The sequence below is a fragment of the Bombus vosnesenskii genome, unplaced genomic scaffold (assembly GCF_011952255.1).
Source record: "Bombus vosnesenskii isolate JDL3184/JDL3185 unplaced genomic scaffold, Bvos_JDL3184-5_v1.1 scf7180000013403, whole genome shotgun sequence".
NCBI classification, from domain to species: Eukaryota; Metazoa; Arthropoda; class Insecta; order Hymenoptera; family Apidae; genus Bombus; species Bombus vosnesenskii.
Window position 1 is genome coordinate 958,782 of NW_022883026.1, and position 14,848 is coordinate 973,629.

The 14,848-nt window shown below is 29.2% G+C and overlaps 1 protein-coding gene and 1 long non-coding RNA gene across 13 annotated transcripts in view; one reads left to right on the forward strand and one right to left on the reverse strand.

Moving 5' to 3' along the window:
• Positions 1-14,848, reverse strand: part of LOC117237891 — a 34,475-nt gene that overhangs the window by 15,232 nt on the left and 4,395 nt on the right. For 5 of the 12 annotated variants that reach the window (XM_033502301.1, XM_033502298.1, XM_033502307.1 and 2 more), the window contains exons 2-11: positions 13,765-14,087; positions 12,173-12,478; positions 10,019-10,207; positions 9,341-9,848; positions 8,894-9,124; positions 8,373-8,675; positions 7,971-8,105; positions 7,005-7,762; positions 6,199-6,388; positions 3,577-3,909 (exon numbers count right to left, since the gene is read on the reverse strand). In XM_033502301.1, coding sequence (XP_033358192.1) covers positions 3,577-3,909; positions 6,199-6,388; positions 7,005-7,762; positions 7,971-8,105; positions 8,373-8,675; positions 8,894-9,124; positions 9,341-9,848; positions 10,019-10,207; positions 12,173-12,478; positions 13,765-14,048 — 3,237 coding nt within the window. In that variant the 5' untranslated portion in view covers positions 14,049-14,087. The remainder of the gene's footprint in view (positions 1-3,576; positions 3,910-6,198; positions 6,389-7,004; positions 7,763-7,970; positions 8,106-8,372; positions 8,676-8,893; positions 9,125-9,340; positions 9,849-10,018; positions 10,208-12,172; positions 12,479-13,764; positions 14,088-14,848) is intronic. The other 7 variants (XM_033502306.1, XM_033502308.1, XM_033502310.1 and 4 more) reach the window with 3 other exon arrangements.
• On the forward strand, positions 11,179-12,562 carry LOC117237896. The gene is made up of 2 exons (XR_004494075.1): positions 11,179-11,443; positions 12,213-12,562. It is a non-coding gene; the product is annotated as an uncharacterized LOC117237896 (long non-coding RNA).

Here is a 14,848-nt window from a genome sequence, read left to right on the forward strand (position 1 = left end):
AGTTAAACAAGTTTCAAAAGACCTTAACCCGAAACATGAGTCTCTTTTTATAAAATTAATAATTAAATTAAACTGTATGGATGTATATGCTTTTTATTTCATTGTTTTTGTATTATCTAGCTACCTTAATATCGCGATATTGTTTTAATATTGTAATATTTTTCAAAATGCGATCTGAAAAAGAAGAATAAAAGACTGAAAAATAAAAGATAAGGCGATTACTTTTTTAATAAAACCGTACTTAAAGATTACCGTTACCATTTGGCTCTACTTTATTTGCATTACGAAAATAACGAAAACTGTTTTGAATTTGTTAATATGCATGCACTTGTGACGTACTATGTAACTATCTATCACTACTTCGTGTTTGTATAGTTTGTAAATTGCATTGATATGTATCTCCTTAGATTAGTATATTATACAATTCATATTTAATCACCGAAAAGGAAGAAAAGATGGAAATTATATACGAGGGGTTCAGAAGCAAATCAGAACAAGTCCATTAGCATTGAAACCGAAATAATGAAAGTTCTTACAATTTATATGGTTGTAAATATAAATATTAAAAAAGTGATAATACTAATAAAGATACAAAAAGCGATTTTTATTATAAGATGACATACGAATAAGCTTAACCGTAAGAGAAAGAAAAGAAAACGCTATGTTTTTTTAATAGAAATCAGATTAAATCAAAGAATTGTGATATGTCAAATATTTGTTCGGATTATCACTTTCAAAGCCACTGGCATCAAAGTTCATTTGATTTACCTTTGATATGAATGCTAGTGTTTTTCCCATTTACTGTAGGCAAGATTCGATAAAACCTATAATAATGCAGCGGAGTACAACGTATCAGATCAAACATGTGTTTCTTTTTAATTTCTTTCGTGAGTCGATACTCTGGACATCGAATACAATTCCTTCTTTACAACTTTCTTTACAACAAATTTTGCTAATTATTTAGAAAGCTGCCGCCACATTGAATTTCCATAACTTTTTGATATGTCGTTAAGGGCATGATTCTAAGCAATTTTTTTCTATACACGTAACCGCCACTCGATCTTAGTTTCCGAGATATTCGCAGAAACTGTCGGTATCGTTACAGTGAATATAATTGGGCATCGGATTTAAAAAGCTAACGAAGGTCCTAAATCTTATCTTTTCTTTACATGTAGTATATATAAACGAAGGTTGGACGAGGTTAAGTATTCCACGGATCTTTCGTATTACAGCTTCGTGCACAACAGCATATTAAAAATGATTACCCTTAATGGTCAGCGTTAGGTTCGAGTTAGTCTTTAAAATTTGGTCGCCGCGTTATGACTAATATAATTTGGGTAATAATAACATAATTATAATTCATACTAAGCTTTATATTTTATTGATATTATCCCGCCGGAACAAATTTTCGGACACATTTCCTGCAGCTTCGCGTATGCAGTTGTGAATAATTATTTCGATTCGTGAAGTATGGTACAAAGATAAAGAGATTAATGGTGGATGGATGTAAACTATGTCACAGGTATACACGCATAGGTAGAACTCTCTGTAGTGATATCGACAGCTTTCTGCAAATACTAAAAGAGTCCGGCGGTAACATGCAAAGGGAAAAGTTGTTTAAAATTTCTACAATATTTTAAAAAATCATCGAAATCTAGGACAGCATTCCTAAATAATTATCTTCAGACCCACTATCAGAGGAAAGATAATTTTCTGATAACAAAAAAGGGGAATTTTCATTTTATTCTCTCACGTTGAAATTATTCTCTAAATAACAAACAACAAAGCGTAAACTTAACGCGACTTTAAAGTGACTTACATTGATCGTCCGCTGAATAATTTTGACCAGTAACTCAGTGGTCGATACAAGTACCGAAATCTATTCTATATCTATGTCGGGTTTACATTAGAATTAGGGTTAAGGGCGTGAAACGAATCTTCGTTTGGATTACACGTGTCGTTATGCAATAGAGAAGACATTGGCTAGTGCAAATACGATTACCATAGAACCGGACAAGTAACCGTGGTAATTAGATACTCGAGAAACTAATGACAATGATCTTAGGTTCAATAACGAATCCGCGGTCGACGGGATGATCGATGAACGTGCTCACAAAATCTAAGTCGGACGCGTAATATTCACTGGTCGTAAGGGGTTACTCTTTTCGTCGATGAGATCGCAAAAGAATGAATCCCCGTCCCGATGATGCCACAGGGGAAAACTATATGGGGTGTGTCTAAGGACACGAGATTATCGGATTCGTCGAGAAAAGCCTTCGTTCAGAAAGTAAGGGAAATTGGCGTTGCTGCTAATTGGTCAATCTCCATATCGGTGGTTAGAAAAAGATGCTAGCCGCCCTCGAGGGAAAGTTGCTAGTGGGAGGCACCGCTCGTTGAAAAATAGATCTCCCCTATTTTCCTGTAGTTGGGACAAAGACTGTTCGTCCGTTTGAAGGACTTTAGTTAGCTAAATCTTAAGATTTATAACGGGCCCTCGGGCTAGCTGAACATGTACTGCGGAGACGCATCGACATCTGGCAATCATCTTACTCGAAGAATAGGGTCTGCGCGTGGCGAGCTACGGGACAGAGATCGTTGGAATGTTTACTGTCGAGTGTTACAATTATTTCCTTTTTAAGGAGAGCTATAGAATTACTCCATGTCTTTGTTAGACACAGCGTCCATCCCGCGACCGCGGCTACGTTCGGCGACAGACTGTCGCTTCGAGCCAAAGCTCACTATCATTAATCTCGAACAATTACAATCGGATTGAATAACTACAATTGTTTAATTACAGCTATCGTAGACTCCAGATTACAATGTTGCGGGATTATCCAAAATTCCGGAGGCTCCGGTGTTCTTTCGTCTCCGACATCCACATATAAATGTAGCTACTTTATCAATTGGAATATTTTAATAATAAAATAGTTTTTGGACTATGTAACTCATTTTCGGGGAAGTTGGACTTGCACTGATTGATTTCTGAACCCCCCATATAATGGTCTCTATGTATATAGTGGAAGAAATAGCAAATGATGTTATTGATTAGGAGGATTGTACTAAGATTACAAATAAATGCAATCAGTTACTCTAAAACTCGAAATTTTTGAGGATTCAAATATAAGGTATAAATATAGATATAAAAACCCGAAAAGGATTATAATTTTATCGAACACTTATTTTCGAAATTAATAAAATAAAAAACAAATCCTTTTGAAAAACATTCATGAGAAATTATTAGTTATTTTATGAATATCAAAATGTGATATACAATTGTAACATAGAAAAGTATCTTTAATTTTTATTTATTTAATTAATTAATAATTTAATTAATAATTATTTGATAATCATTTAATTTTTAAATAATGAGAGATTATTTTTTTTAAACAAATAACGAATAACAAGAAGATTGTAGTAAGTATATCAATTGGTATTTGTTGTTTGTTGTTATTTAACTGAATATGTTAATTGCACTACTGGTAATAATAAATGAATAGAAAAGAGAGTAGTAGCAGTATGATTAGTAGCAGCCATAATAAAAGAAGATAGGTTGATGAAATTTAATTGAAGGGGCACCTTTTTCACCTTGTTGCTGGATTCCTTGAGACTCTGAGGGGACGAGGGAGAATTTTTGGCTGGAGTCTTCTGTGGACTTGTCGTAGGTTGTGAAGGAGTAGTAACATCACAATCGGAAGGCGGAGCTTGAATAACGGAAACTACTGGAGGAGGTGAAATAGAGGCAGAAGCGGAAGTGGATACACAGGCTGAGGTCGAAGCTAAGGGTTCCGAAGGTGCTAGCGGGCTTTCTACCGGAACGACACTCAGGCTTTTCGGGGGAGTTTGCTTAGGAGTTGGCACTTTTCCACTCATCGGTGGTAACATTGTCCTAGTCTTAGGCTTCCTCCACCCCTATGTAACACCAATTATATTTATTATGTTAGTCTGTTTACCCTTAAGATAATACCCCTACACAGATCATGCACTACCTAAGGCATATTTTTTATTTACTTTAATCCTTTACTTAGTTTAACGTATTCTGAATAAACTAATCTTTATGCATTATAATATCTTTCTTCGCAGAATACACGAGAAGGGGGCGATAAAAATAGAAAAGATGTGAAATAAATCAAAATATTTTCTGTATAAAAATAACGGTTAATTTTACCTCAACAATTTTTTCTAATCGTAAATAGTTATAAAATATAAACAAGATATAAACACGAAACTATTTCAATTTTACTTTTAAGAGTTTTTATAATTCCTTTGTAAAACCCATATTTCCTTTTCCTTATTAAAAGCTAATATTTACTATTAACATTTGTAAACTATAATATTTATCTTAGTATCTTATTCAGTTAAATGATATTTTATTGTTATTAAATTTATTTATCGTTAAATAACATTATTTTATAATTAATGAACTTTACTGAACTTCTCTTAGATATTGCAGAATATTTTTAAAATATTTTTTGTATTACTAAATAAAGGATTAAGACCATTGAACAATTATATGTTATCATATCATCAAACAAGTTGTATAATATGAAAATTATTAATCTTTAACGAATAAAAGAGTTTTGTTCTTGATATATATAGGATATTCGAAACTGATTTGTCATGATCACAGCATTTTTCTACACCCTGAATCCTCGATGTGACCTTGGCCTTGACGTTAAAGATCAAATCTCTTTGTTGCATCATATTCTACTCATCGTGAAGACGAAAGGTCTCCAAGGAATCGTGGTTCGCAACACGATAGTTTTTTTGAAAAAAAAAAAAAGATATGTTGAAGTTCCATTAATTTTAAAACTCGCTTTGCAATATGCTTATGCACAATTGGCAGTCAAATGCAGGAAAAATAGCATCTATTGTCACATATGGATATCCCAGATCCATTATTATAAATTCGATATCTCCTTTTTTTTCTCGTTATTATTCCTGAAGTCGCATTTCTACATTCCGACCAAATTTCTCCCCAAGATCACGCACTGACCTTGACGATAAAAAAATTGTTGAATCGATCGATGATGCTACTCCATCTCACACTAGTCAACCGGTTCATCAATTTTCTCATAATCTAAAGTCAGGGCGTCATCTAGGAGAAAAATTGATTTGGAATGTAGAAATGCGAGTCCGCGGCTGCGAGAGAGAAAAAAAGGGAGATATGGAATTTATAATAGTGGATCTGGAGTACCTACGTATGACAATAGATGCTACTTTTCCTGCATCTGACTGCACAATATAAGCAAATTACAAATAAACTGAATTTGAAAATTAATGGAACTTTAACATTTTTTTCCCCCAAGGGAACTATTGAGTTACGATTTACGATTCCTTGGATACTTTTTGTCCTCACGATGAGTAAAATACGATGCAACAAAAAAATGTTGACCTTTAACATCAACAAGGTCATGGTCAATTTTGCGGCTACTTTTTTTGCAGATCTTTGGCTATTCAGAGGTGTTGAATAACGCTGTGACGCTCGTGACAAATAAGTTTCAAACACCCTGTATATAATTACTTACTAATAAAATACTGAATCAACAGATACCTTCTAACATAGAGTATCGATAATAATAATTTGTACATACATATATTTGCGTGGTTATATATGAAAAGTAATATTTTTAATACAAAGTATTTTGTTAATTGTATAATCCAAATTATAAATGGCAATAATAAAAAATACTTTATTGAATAAATAATAAATATCGGTAAGTTTTTAATTTTCATTATTAAAGGTTAAAATTATTAAAAATCTTTGACAGAACCTGGTTCAACATTTGTAAGGACTATATTCTAAATTGCTGTAAATGTTTTTTTTTAATAAATATTTAGAATAATAAAAACCAACAGTAATTTTTTAAATACAAGATTTGGGAAGTTAACATGATAACATAAGAAGATAACTGTAATAATAAAAAAGTGGAGAAAAGTTAAAGTTTGTACTAGAAAGAAAACTGTACTATATGTATTCGGTATCTTTGATTAGATATTATTTTTTAATATTATACATTTCGCCTGCAACAAAATACATGACGATTTCAGTTTATATGTATAGTACATATACGTATACTGTTATCTTTAGAGGTGTGTTTTAATTTTACTAACTTGCGCGAAGATTATTTCGTCAATTCATAAGATTGTGATTTAAAAAGACCTTATTGAATAATATTATTTTATTATTATATATCTTACCTTGTCGTCGTAAAAACCCTGGTCGTCTGTTCTTTGCTGTCCAAGTAAACGATCAGTTTCGAGGTCAGTATCTGCCTCTTCTTCATCTGGACCCTCCTCGATTTCAACATCTGCTTCTTCACCCGTACGACGAACTTCGGACTCTTCGCTATTATTTTCCACGCAAATTCTCCGCCTGCCATCCGATAGACTACATTTTAGTTAGATGTTCTTAAAGAACAGTAATTACATCTCAAATACAAATATGAATGATTAATTTATTATGCAAAATAGTTTCTTTTTTATAATATTTTGTATTCTTAATATTTTTATTTTACAATAGATTATTGAGACTATGCCGTTTAAACAGTACAAATATTTATATAAGAAAATATTCAGATTAAAAATTTATAATAATGATGTTTATAATAACTAAAATAAATATATGTATTACTGTCAATAAAGAATACTCTGTGGATTGATGTGTATGATAGTAACAATAAATACTATTGTAGAATAGATAAAATCTTACGTTATAAATTATTTATGTAAATATAAAGATGTTTAACAGTACACATAATTCATGTTTGTAATTTTTATTGCTCATATCGGGCATTTTAATGCAAACTTTAAAAGAATTGAATATGATACTGAAAGATTTTATTTAAAATTTTGAAAGAACAAGAGAAATAGCAAAAATACTAATATAGAACTTATAAATTAAAATTCGAATATAATTGCTGTTGCCTTAATTCGTATTAAAAATATACAAATATTTGCAAAACTAATAAAAGAATACAAACTTTAAAAAAAGGAAAGTGAAATACCTTGGTATCCAAATAGGACTGACATTAGGTTCAGCTGATTCTTCTGTAGAAGATTTTACAGGTAAAGTCTTAGTCCTTTGCAAAGCCATTCTAATGTCTTTAATAGCAGCTTCAACTTCACCACCTATTTCTAGATTAACACTTTGTCTAGCCTGAGGTGCTGGTGGTGGTGGTGTGCCAAGAGGATCCAAACCATCAAGCTGAAGCTCATTTGTATCATATGAATTTTCTTTCTTAGGAACAAATAGATCAGGCGATGAAGTTTTTAAGGAATGCAAAATATCTTTGCCGACATTTAAGCCAGAGAGATCTTTCCCAACTGAATCATTCTCCGTGGTAGCTGGATGAGTAGTATCATTAATACGACTACGTTGAATAATTTCTTTTTCAATTTCATTAATTTGTCGCTTCATCAACATCACAGTTGGATTATTATTATCAGTATCACTGGCGTGTCCACTAGATAAGCCATCTTCAAGAACTGGCATGCTAGCATATATTCTCAATGAATCTGAATTATTTCCTAAATCACCAACTGATCCAAGAAGACCACTAGCTGGTATTAATTCATTATCCATCATCATTAATGAAACTTCACTATCGAGATCTCCACAATTACTGTCGCAATCAGTTGTTTCAGGACTCAATGTAAAATTACGAGAGTGCCCAACTTGCAGTCCAACCTCTGTTTCTCCGAGATCCTCACTACTTCCAGTACCTACTGAGAGGTCTAAGAAATTATTTTCATGTTCACCGGCCTGAAAAGAGACGAAACACTAAAATTCAAGTAAATATAACTTCATTTTAAGTAAAACGATGCTATGTAATATATTTTGGACTTTATCTTTTTTTTTATTGTAGATCGATTTTTGATGATTAACTTCAAATTTGATTAATGGCTTATATACAAATAAAAATTACTATATATGCACATTTAGAAATTTGTTTGTGAATGAATATTCTTACATTTTGTGGAAAATCTGCTCTTTGTTTCTTGGGAGATTCATGAACTAGAACTTCCTCTGTTGTTGGTGGACCACTAGCTAATCGCTGACCAACATAAGCACTTCCTCCTTGTCTCCGCAGTTCATAATCCAAATCCTTGAGAAAAGAGTATGATTATAAGCGGTAGTTTAAAACATAGTTACCATCATAGAAAAATCAATTTTAGTACAAGCAACAAAAGTCAGAAAATGCTTTTTAATATAAATCATGTGTTAACATTATAAGATAAAGTTACATTAAAAGAATTAAAAGCTTTAACTAAGGCATGAATAAACTTATAATGTTTATAATATTAAATGTGTATTTATGTAAATTTTACTTCCGTCGATTATAATACATATAAAATAAACAAAATGTTGATACCTGAAATGGGAAAGACTCAGTACTGTTTTCCTTTTCTTTTGTTGGTGGTGGACATTTAAAGAATTCCTCAAGTACTTTTCGAGTTTCTGAGAATTCATATAAATAATCAAATGTACTACCACCAGACGATACCAGATTGCTTATATTATCTGTGGGTATAGTTGATGGTTTTAAAGAGTCTTCTTCTTCATCTTCAATTTTAGGAGATGGAGGAGAGGCATTTACAGTTTGATCATCAGAATAATTTATATTTGTTTCTACCACAGCCTTTTCTACGATGATTTCTGCAGAAGTATCCTCCTTCTAAAAAGAAACATGAAAATATTCTGTAATTTCTATTTTCTTGATACAATAATGTAACCTTCCCTCTTCCTTCTCAAATTTGAATTTTATTAAATTTAAAAATAATTATACATATGTATAAACTTATAAAAGACTTTAAAAATTGTTAAGGTGTTTAAGTTACACTATACATTTTGTATAATAACACAGGAAAATATAGCTATTCATTTGAAACATACCTCATTATGACTTGGCGTTGTTGGTAATACTCTCTGTGGAAAACCAGGCCTTGGTGTCATGTATACAGATGGTGATGACAAAAGGCATGGAAGTTGAGTATCACGTACTCCATAACGTCGTGGACTTTCAGAATATTGTGCTATTGGTAATTCACCAATTACTCTTGTTACTTTGTGATTACGTTCTGAAGATGGTGAGTCTACTTCACAATCACTAGCTGGAGTAATAACCTAAAAACATATGTTCTATATAGTATTTAAAACTTTATTTTGGATAATAATGCATAAAAAACATTTTACTTCTCAATTGCTTTACTATATTAAATGTTTTAAATAATTTTATTATATTCATCCTACAAAGGAAGATGTAATGAAATCTGATCATTTATTTAATTGTGTAAATACAAATATAATTAATAGATAAAACAAGCAAATAAAAATATGCACCTTAAAAAATTCTGAAGTATTACGATGATATGCCGTTGTTGGGCTCGGTGTACTTCCAATGCTAGAACTTAATGGTTCTGGAGGAATGCGACCTCTTTGAGATTCCTCAGTTTCAAGGCTTAAATTAGTTGGTGTAACTTGATTGGTATTGTTAGAAGTTAAGTCTAGTCGCAAATTTTGCCAATTATCATCAATGTCATCAAAGACAACTACTTCACCATCACTAACGATAGCCATGCTTCTTGCTGGCGTAGTGTGATTTGATTGATAATCTATGCAGCTTTTTGACAATCCATAATCAAGATCCGCAGTATTTTTTGATATACCATATTCTACATTATTGCTATTCAAAATTGAGTCATAGTTAATAATACGATTGCTGTGATTGCTCTTAGGGGAATCATAGTCAATAGATTTTGTTGGATTATGTCGCACCGAATGTATTTCTGAAGAAAATACAGTTTCTGTGACTTCTCTATTAGAACGCTGCTTTCTTGTATCACCGCATCTAAAAATTCAGTCATATATAATTTGTATTATTATATACAATCCTTCATCAGGAAAATAATACACAACTAATTTATTAAATATGATAGTCGTATGAATAAATGAAATTTTTCTTGTTCAATTCTATCATATATTTTGTGTATTAGAAGTAGATAATACTTTTCAAATTACCGGCTTCTTAATTCCCATATAGTTTGAGTGTTTGGTGATTTATTATTTCTTTTAACTGATAGCTTGTTATCTGTTTGAATGTCTTCATTATTTAATGAATTTGATGCCGCAAGAAAGCGTGATTTTCTAGCTGCTACTTTACCTCGACTCTGAGAAAAAACTTCTCGTCCACCAGCAATTTCTATAATTCTAAAAAGATAATAATTATTTAAATTAACGTTTAAAATACTGTTTGTAAAAACTATTTTTTATAAATTAAATTGTTATATAGTAAGTTAGAAATTTATATACAAAAATATAAACCAATAAATTTGTAGAAATGATACCTTAAATTTATTTATTATATCTAATCCACTTGTTTATATGGTTATTTATTACATGTTAAATCAAGTTTAAACACCATTGAAGTAAAATGTAAAAGGAATACATAAGGAATTAAATAATTAAATAGAATAAACATAAAATTTTTGAAACATATGCTGACATATTATTTATTTCATAAATACAAATATTAAATGCTACTATATTCTATGAAATATTATACTAATGTTGATGTAAAATCAACAGTAGAAAATAATAAAAGATAAATGGGAACACAAAATATGTATCCAATATTTATTTTATTATAAATTATTTAGATATTAAATATTTATGAAAATCTGTAGAAATATGTTTATAGTATAAGAAAAATCTAATATAATTTTCATATTTATTTATATTTATATTATAACTGTATTGTCTTTGTACATATGTATAATTATATTAAAAATAAAGTTATGAAAGGAGATCAATATTTTCTTATTGCAATCATAAATAACTTATTAATCTACATCATTAATTATATTAAATTTATTCATAAATTTTTTTGGAAAAAAGTGAAACATAATACAAAATATTAATAGTATTCTTTTAAAAATTTTTGTAATAATACGATCATCTGAAATATATTTAATACTTTACAACTTAACAAATTTCAATAAGAATGAGGCATTACAATTACTAGATGAAAATACATTGTTTTCGTCGATATTATTTAATAAATTTATATTAAATAACTTTACATCGTAATAAATGGTATTGTTAAAGACACTTTGAACTGATTATCTTAATTAAAATCATTACGAAATGAGTACTGATAGTATCTGTAAAATAATGTAAACAAAGAGTGTAGGAAACTTTATTATGCTATATCATTTATTATATAGTTAGTACTTACACTTTGTTAATAAAAAAAATTAGTTTATATACAAGTTTGTTGTTAATATAATAATAAACAGTTTATATGATATACATTTTTCATTAATCACCACAAATTAAGATTAAGAACAAAAAGTGGTACAATCTAACCTAACATCAATTGCTGTGTAATGTTTATCGACTAAACTTCGATTGTGTCATTGACAAGTTTATCGATTGTTTCAAAATGTGGGTAAAATTTTTATAAATATTTAATTCTTTAATCGTTTAGATATTTTACAAGTATTGAATTTAAAGATAACAGAATTTAAAAAACATAATAACTAAGAGATCAATATAAGAATATAATATAGTGTAAGAAATTAGAAATAAGAACCCAATAACAATCTTCCTGTAATAGGCTATGAGACTAAAATAAATCTATTATTAATAAATCTATCTATTATAAATAAAAAAGTAGTAGTAAATTATTCATTCCTCTTGTTTTGTGAAAATGTAATTTGTTTATGATGAAATACACAATGTTAAAAAATATCAATATTAAATATAAAACACTGTTTGGAAATTTAATATCACAATCTGAATTTTTTGAGATTAATATAATTAATATAACATTTTGAAATTAAAATTTTAATTACCTGAAAAAGTTTAGAAAGCGTAATATATTGAGTTTTCCTTTGTTGAAAGTATTATCATTAGTATTTATTATTACATTTAAAAAATTATTCAGTATGTTTATAAATTTTTTACTTTAAACATATATTTTTAAACGCATATTATGAATTGTATTATCTTTTTTTATATACATAATTAATGATTATAGTTTATTAGAGATTAGAGATTACAATCTATTTATGGAAAATGTACTATAATTCTGATATTTATTAATTTGGCTCATTAAATATATATATTTCCCAAATACAGAAGAGATATTTCAATATAATTAAAGTAACTTACCTAGAATCCCTTAATTTGTAACTGCGATCACCCTTAGCAGAAGTTAAAATGTATACAGGGCTTTCCTCAGGCCCACTATCATCCTGTTGTGAGTGACTCTGCTGATCACTACCTGGAAGGCTACCATATTGTTGTGCATCTTCACTATGTCCAGAGGCAGACGAGGAGCTTGAAGAAAGCGGTTTAGTATTAAGTGCACCAAGCGAATTAAATGTTCCAAGAGGACCACCAACATTGCTTGTACCACTGCTAACACCAACAGATAGTTGACTGTCACCTGTAAAACCGGACACCATGTTCGTTGTCCTAGGAAAGAAAAGAGTAATTATGATTATAATCTATGTTTAATTTAAAGATCTTAGAAAGTATTAAAATCAATTTTATTTATTATATGTATTTATCATTATGATTATATATTCCACTAAAAATCCAATAAATAACAGCTTTTTAAATTCAGTAAATATGAAATTTTTTATTCATTTTATACATTTTTTAATATTATTTATTTACTATTTATTCCATCTTTCATACACTAAATGCGTTTTTATATATGTTTCTTAGTCTACAGTCTCATTGCATCTTGATGAATAAATAAAACATATTTCTAGCTTACAAACTTGTTTAAAATCATTTTAACCAGTACAAAATAAATTACATCTTTTAATACAATATTGTGAAATTACCAAGATTTAAATTCATGCTTTAATTCATCATCCAGAAAATTAGTTAATTTATTATTTAAATTAATATTCTATAACAGATTCTTTTTTTTATATATATACAGAACTACACAAGTTATTTAAGTTCTACTTATGATTAGAAACAGTTATCTGGATTTTTTATATATTCACATTTTTACAGTAGTACCAGAAATATTATATGTAATATAATGATTGTTAATTATTTTATTTTTATTATATTTATTTTATTTCTATTTTTCAATATCACTTTCTCCTCATTGATATTTTTAATGTTATAAGATGAAGTTATTTTTCTATGAAATAGCTGTGAATTATCCCAATCTTTATTGTTTTTGTGATGTAAAAGGTATAAGGATTTTTAAAAGCTATATTTTCCACAAATATTTTAAAGATTTATATAAATGGTATTCAGTGTAGTACCTAAAATTACACAAATACTGTTACTGATGTATTTAAAATATAGATAATAAATGTACAATATTTCTTCCTTCAAATATAAACTATTATTAACAAGGAATAGTACTTTTTAAATATAACTTTAATAAAAGATTACACATTACATTTTTTATTTATTTTTGTTGTATGTATTATTATTTTTTAAGCATGTTTTTTTAAATTACTAGTTATTATAACAAAGCATTAGTAAATAATTTAGTTCATTAATTAAATAGTTGTATAAAGTATTAGCAAGTACACAGTGCATTTTTAAACTGGACATTCGTCGCAATATATTTTTATTTATATTTATATAAATTAGATATTTTTGGGGGTCTAAATAATGTTCGTTAATGGTTGCAATGCAACTTGTAACATTTAAAAGTCTATTATATCGATTAATTTTAATTACCGATTAGAAGAAAATCATTGATCGGTAAGTCAATATAAATTTACCTATCGGAGATATCACGCTCGAGGTCGATCATGTCTTCCGGTATCGCTTGTGAGTGCGTTGAATGTGTGTTCTTGGAGTGAGTGTTTGCGAACGTAGTCGCGAGTGTATCTGTGAGGCTAGTCGTGAGGCTGGTGGTAACAGAGACGGCCTCCTTCTGGCAGAGGCTCTCATGCGGCTGACTGATCTGTGTGGAGGCCCCCGGACTCGGGGGTGGGCCACCCCTAGGCCGACATTTCGGGAAAAGTCGGTTCAAGTCTGCGTTTTCCAAGATCAGGCTTGTCATCGCCACGCCACATTCATTTCTCTTAATACCCTGTCCATTCTGGAACATTATATATCCGTATCATGTAGAATGCTACCACATATATGGTTAAATTTTTACGTTGTTAGGTGTTTTTATATCAGATGAAAGTTCTGAATATTGCTTAACATATAATTAATATCTAATTAATAATCTTAATCTTTTTCTCAATATATATTTACTGATGTGTAAAGAATCATTAATATATAATGTAATAAATATTAAGTCTTTAATTAGGAAAGTAACAACCTGTTAAAGATCTCATTTAAAATTGATAAACAAGCAGTAAAATTAAAAAAAGCTCAGAATATCATAATGATTATTCATAATAAATATACATAATTCTTATTCATAATTTTACTTTTATTTTAAAAAATGGAACATGAAAAAGTAAAAATGTATCATTACTTTATCAAATTTCATTTTATTTTATTTTGTTAATTAATATAAAAGTATTTTATGTAATACGATCGTAAGAAAGAATGTTTATAATAATAAGCTAAAAAAAATACAGTGCAAAATTGTGAGAATATGTTTACTATGATATTCTTGTTACGATACAGTAAATACTTATAAAGTTGGACAGTCCTGAACTCTAAACATAAACCGGTACCTCACTTATTGATTAAATTATTGATAGGTAAATACATATATGCATAGCACGTGGTATTTTCAATACATAACACCGACCACTCAACTTCACACTTTAATAACGTAAAAAGTTATATCCTTTATTACAGAAATTGTAAAATTTAGATCAAAAGAACTCAATGACACAACAT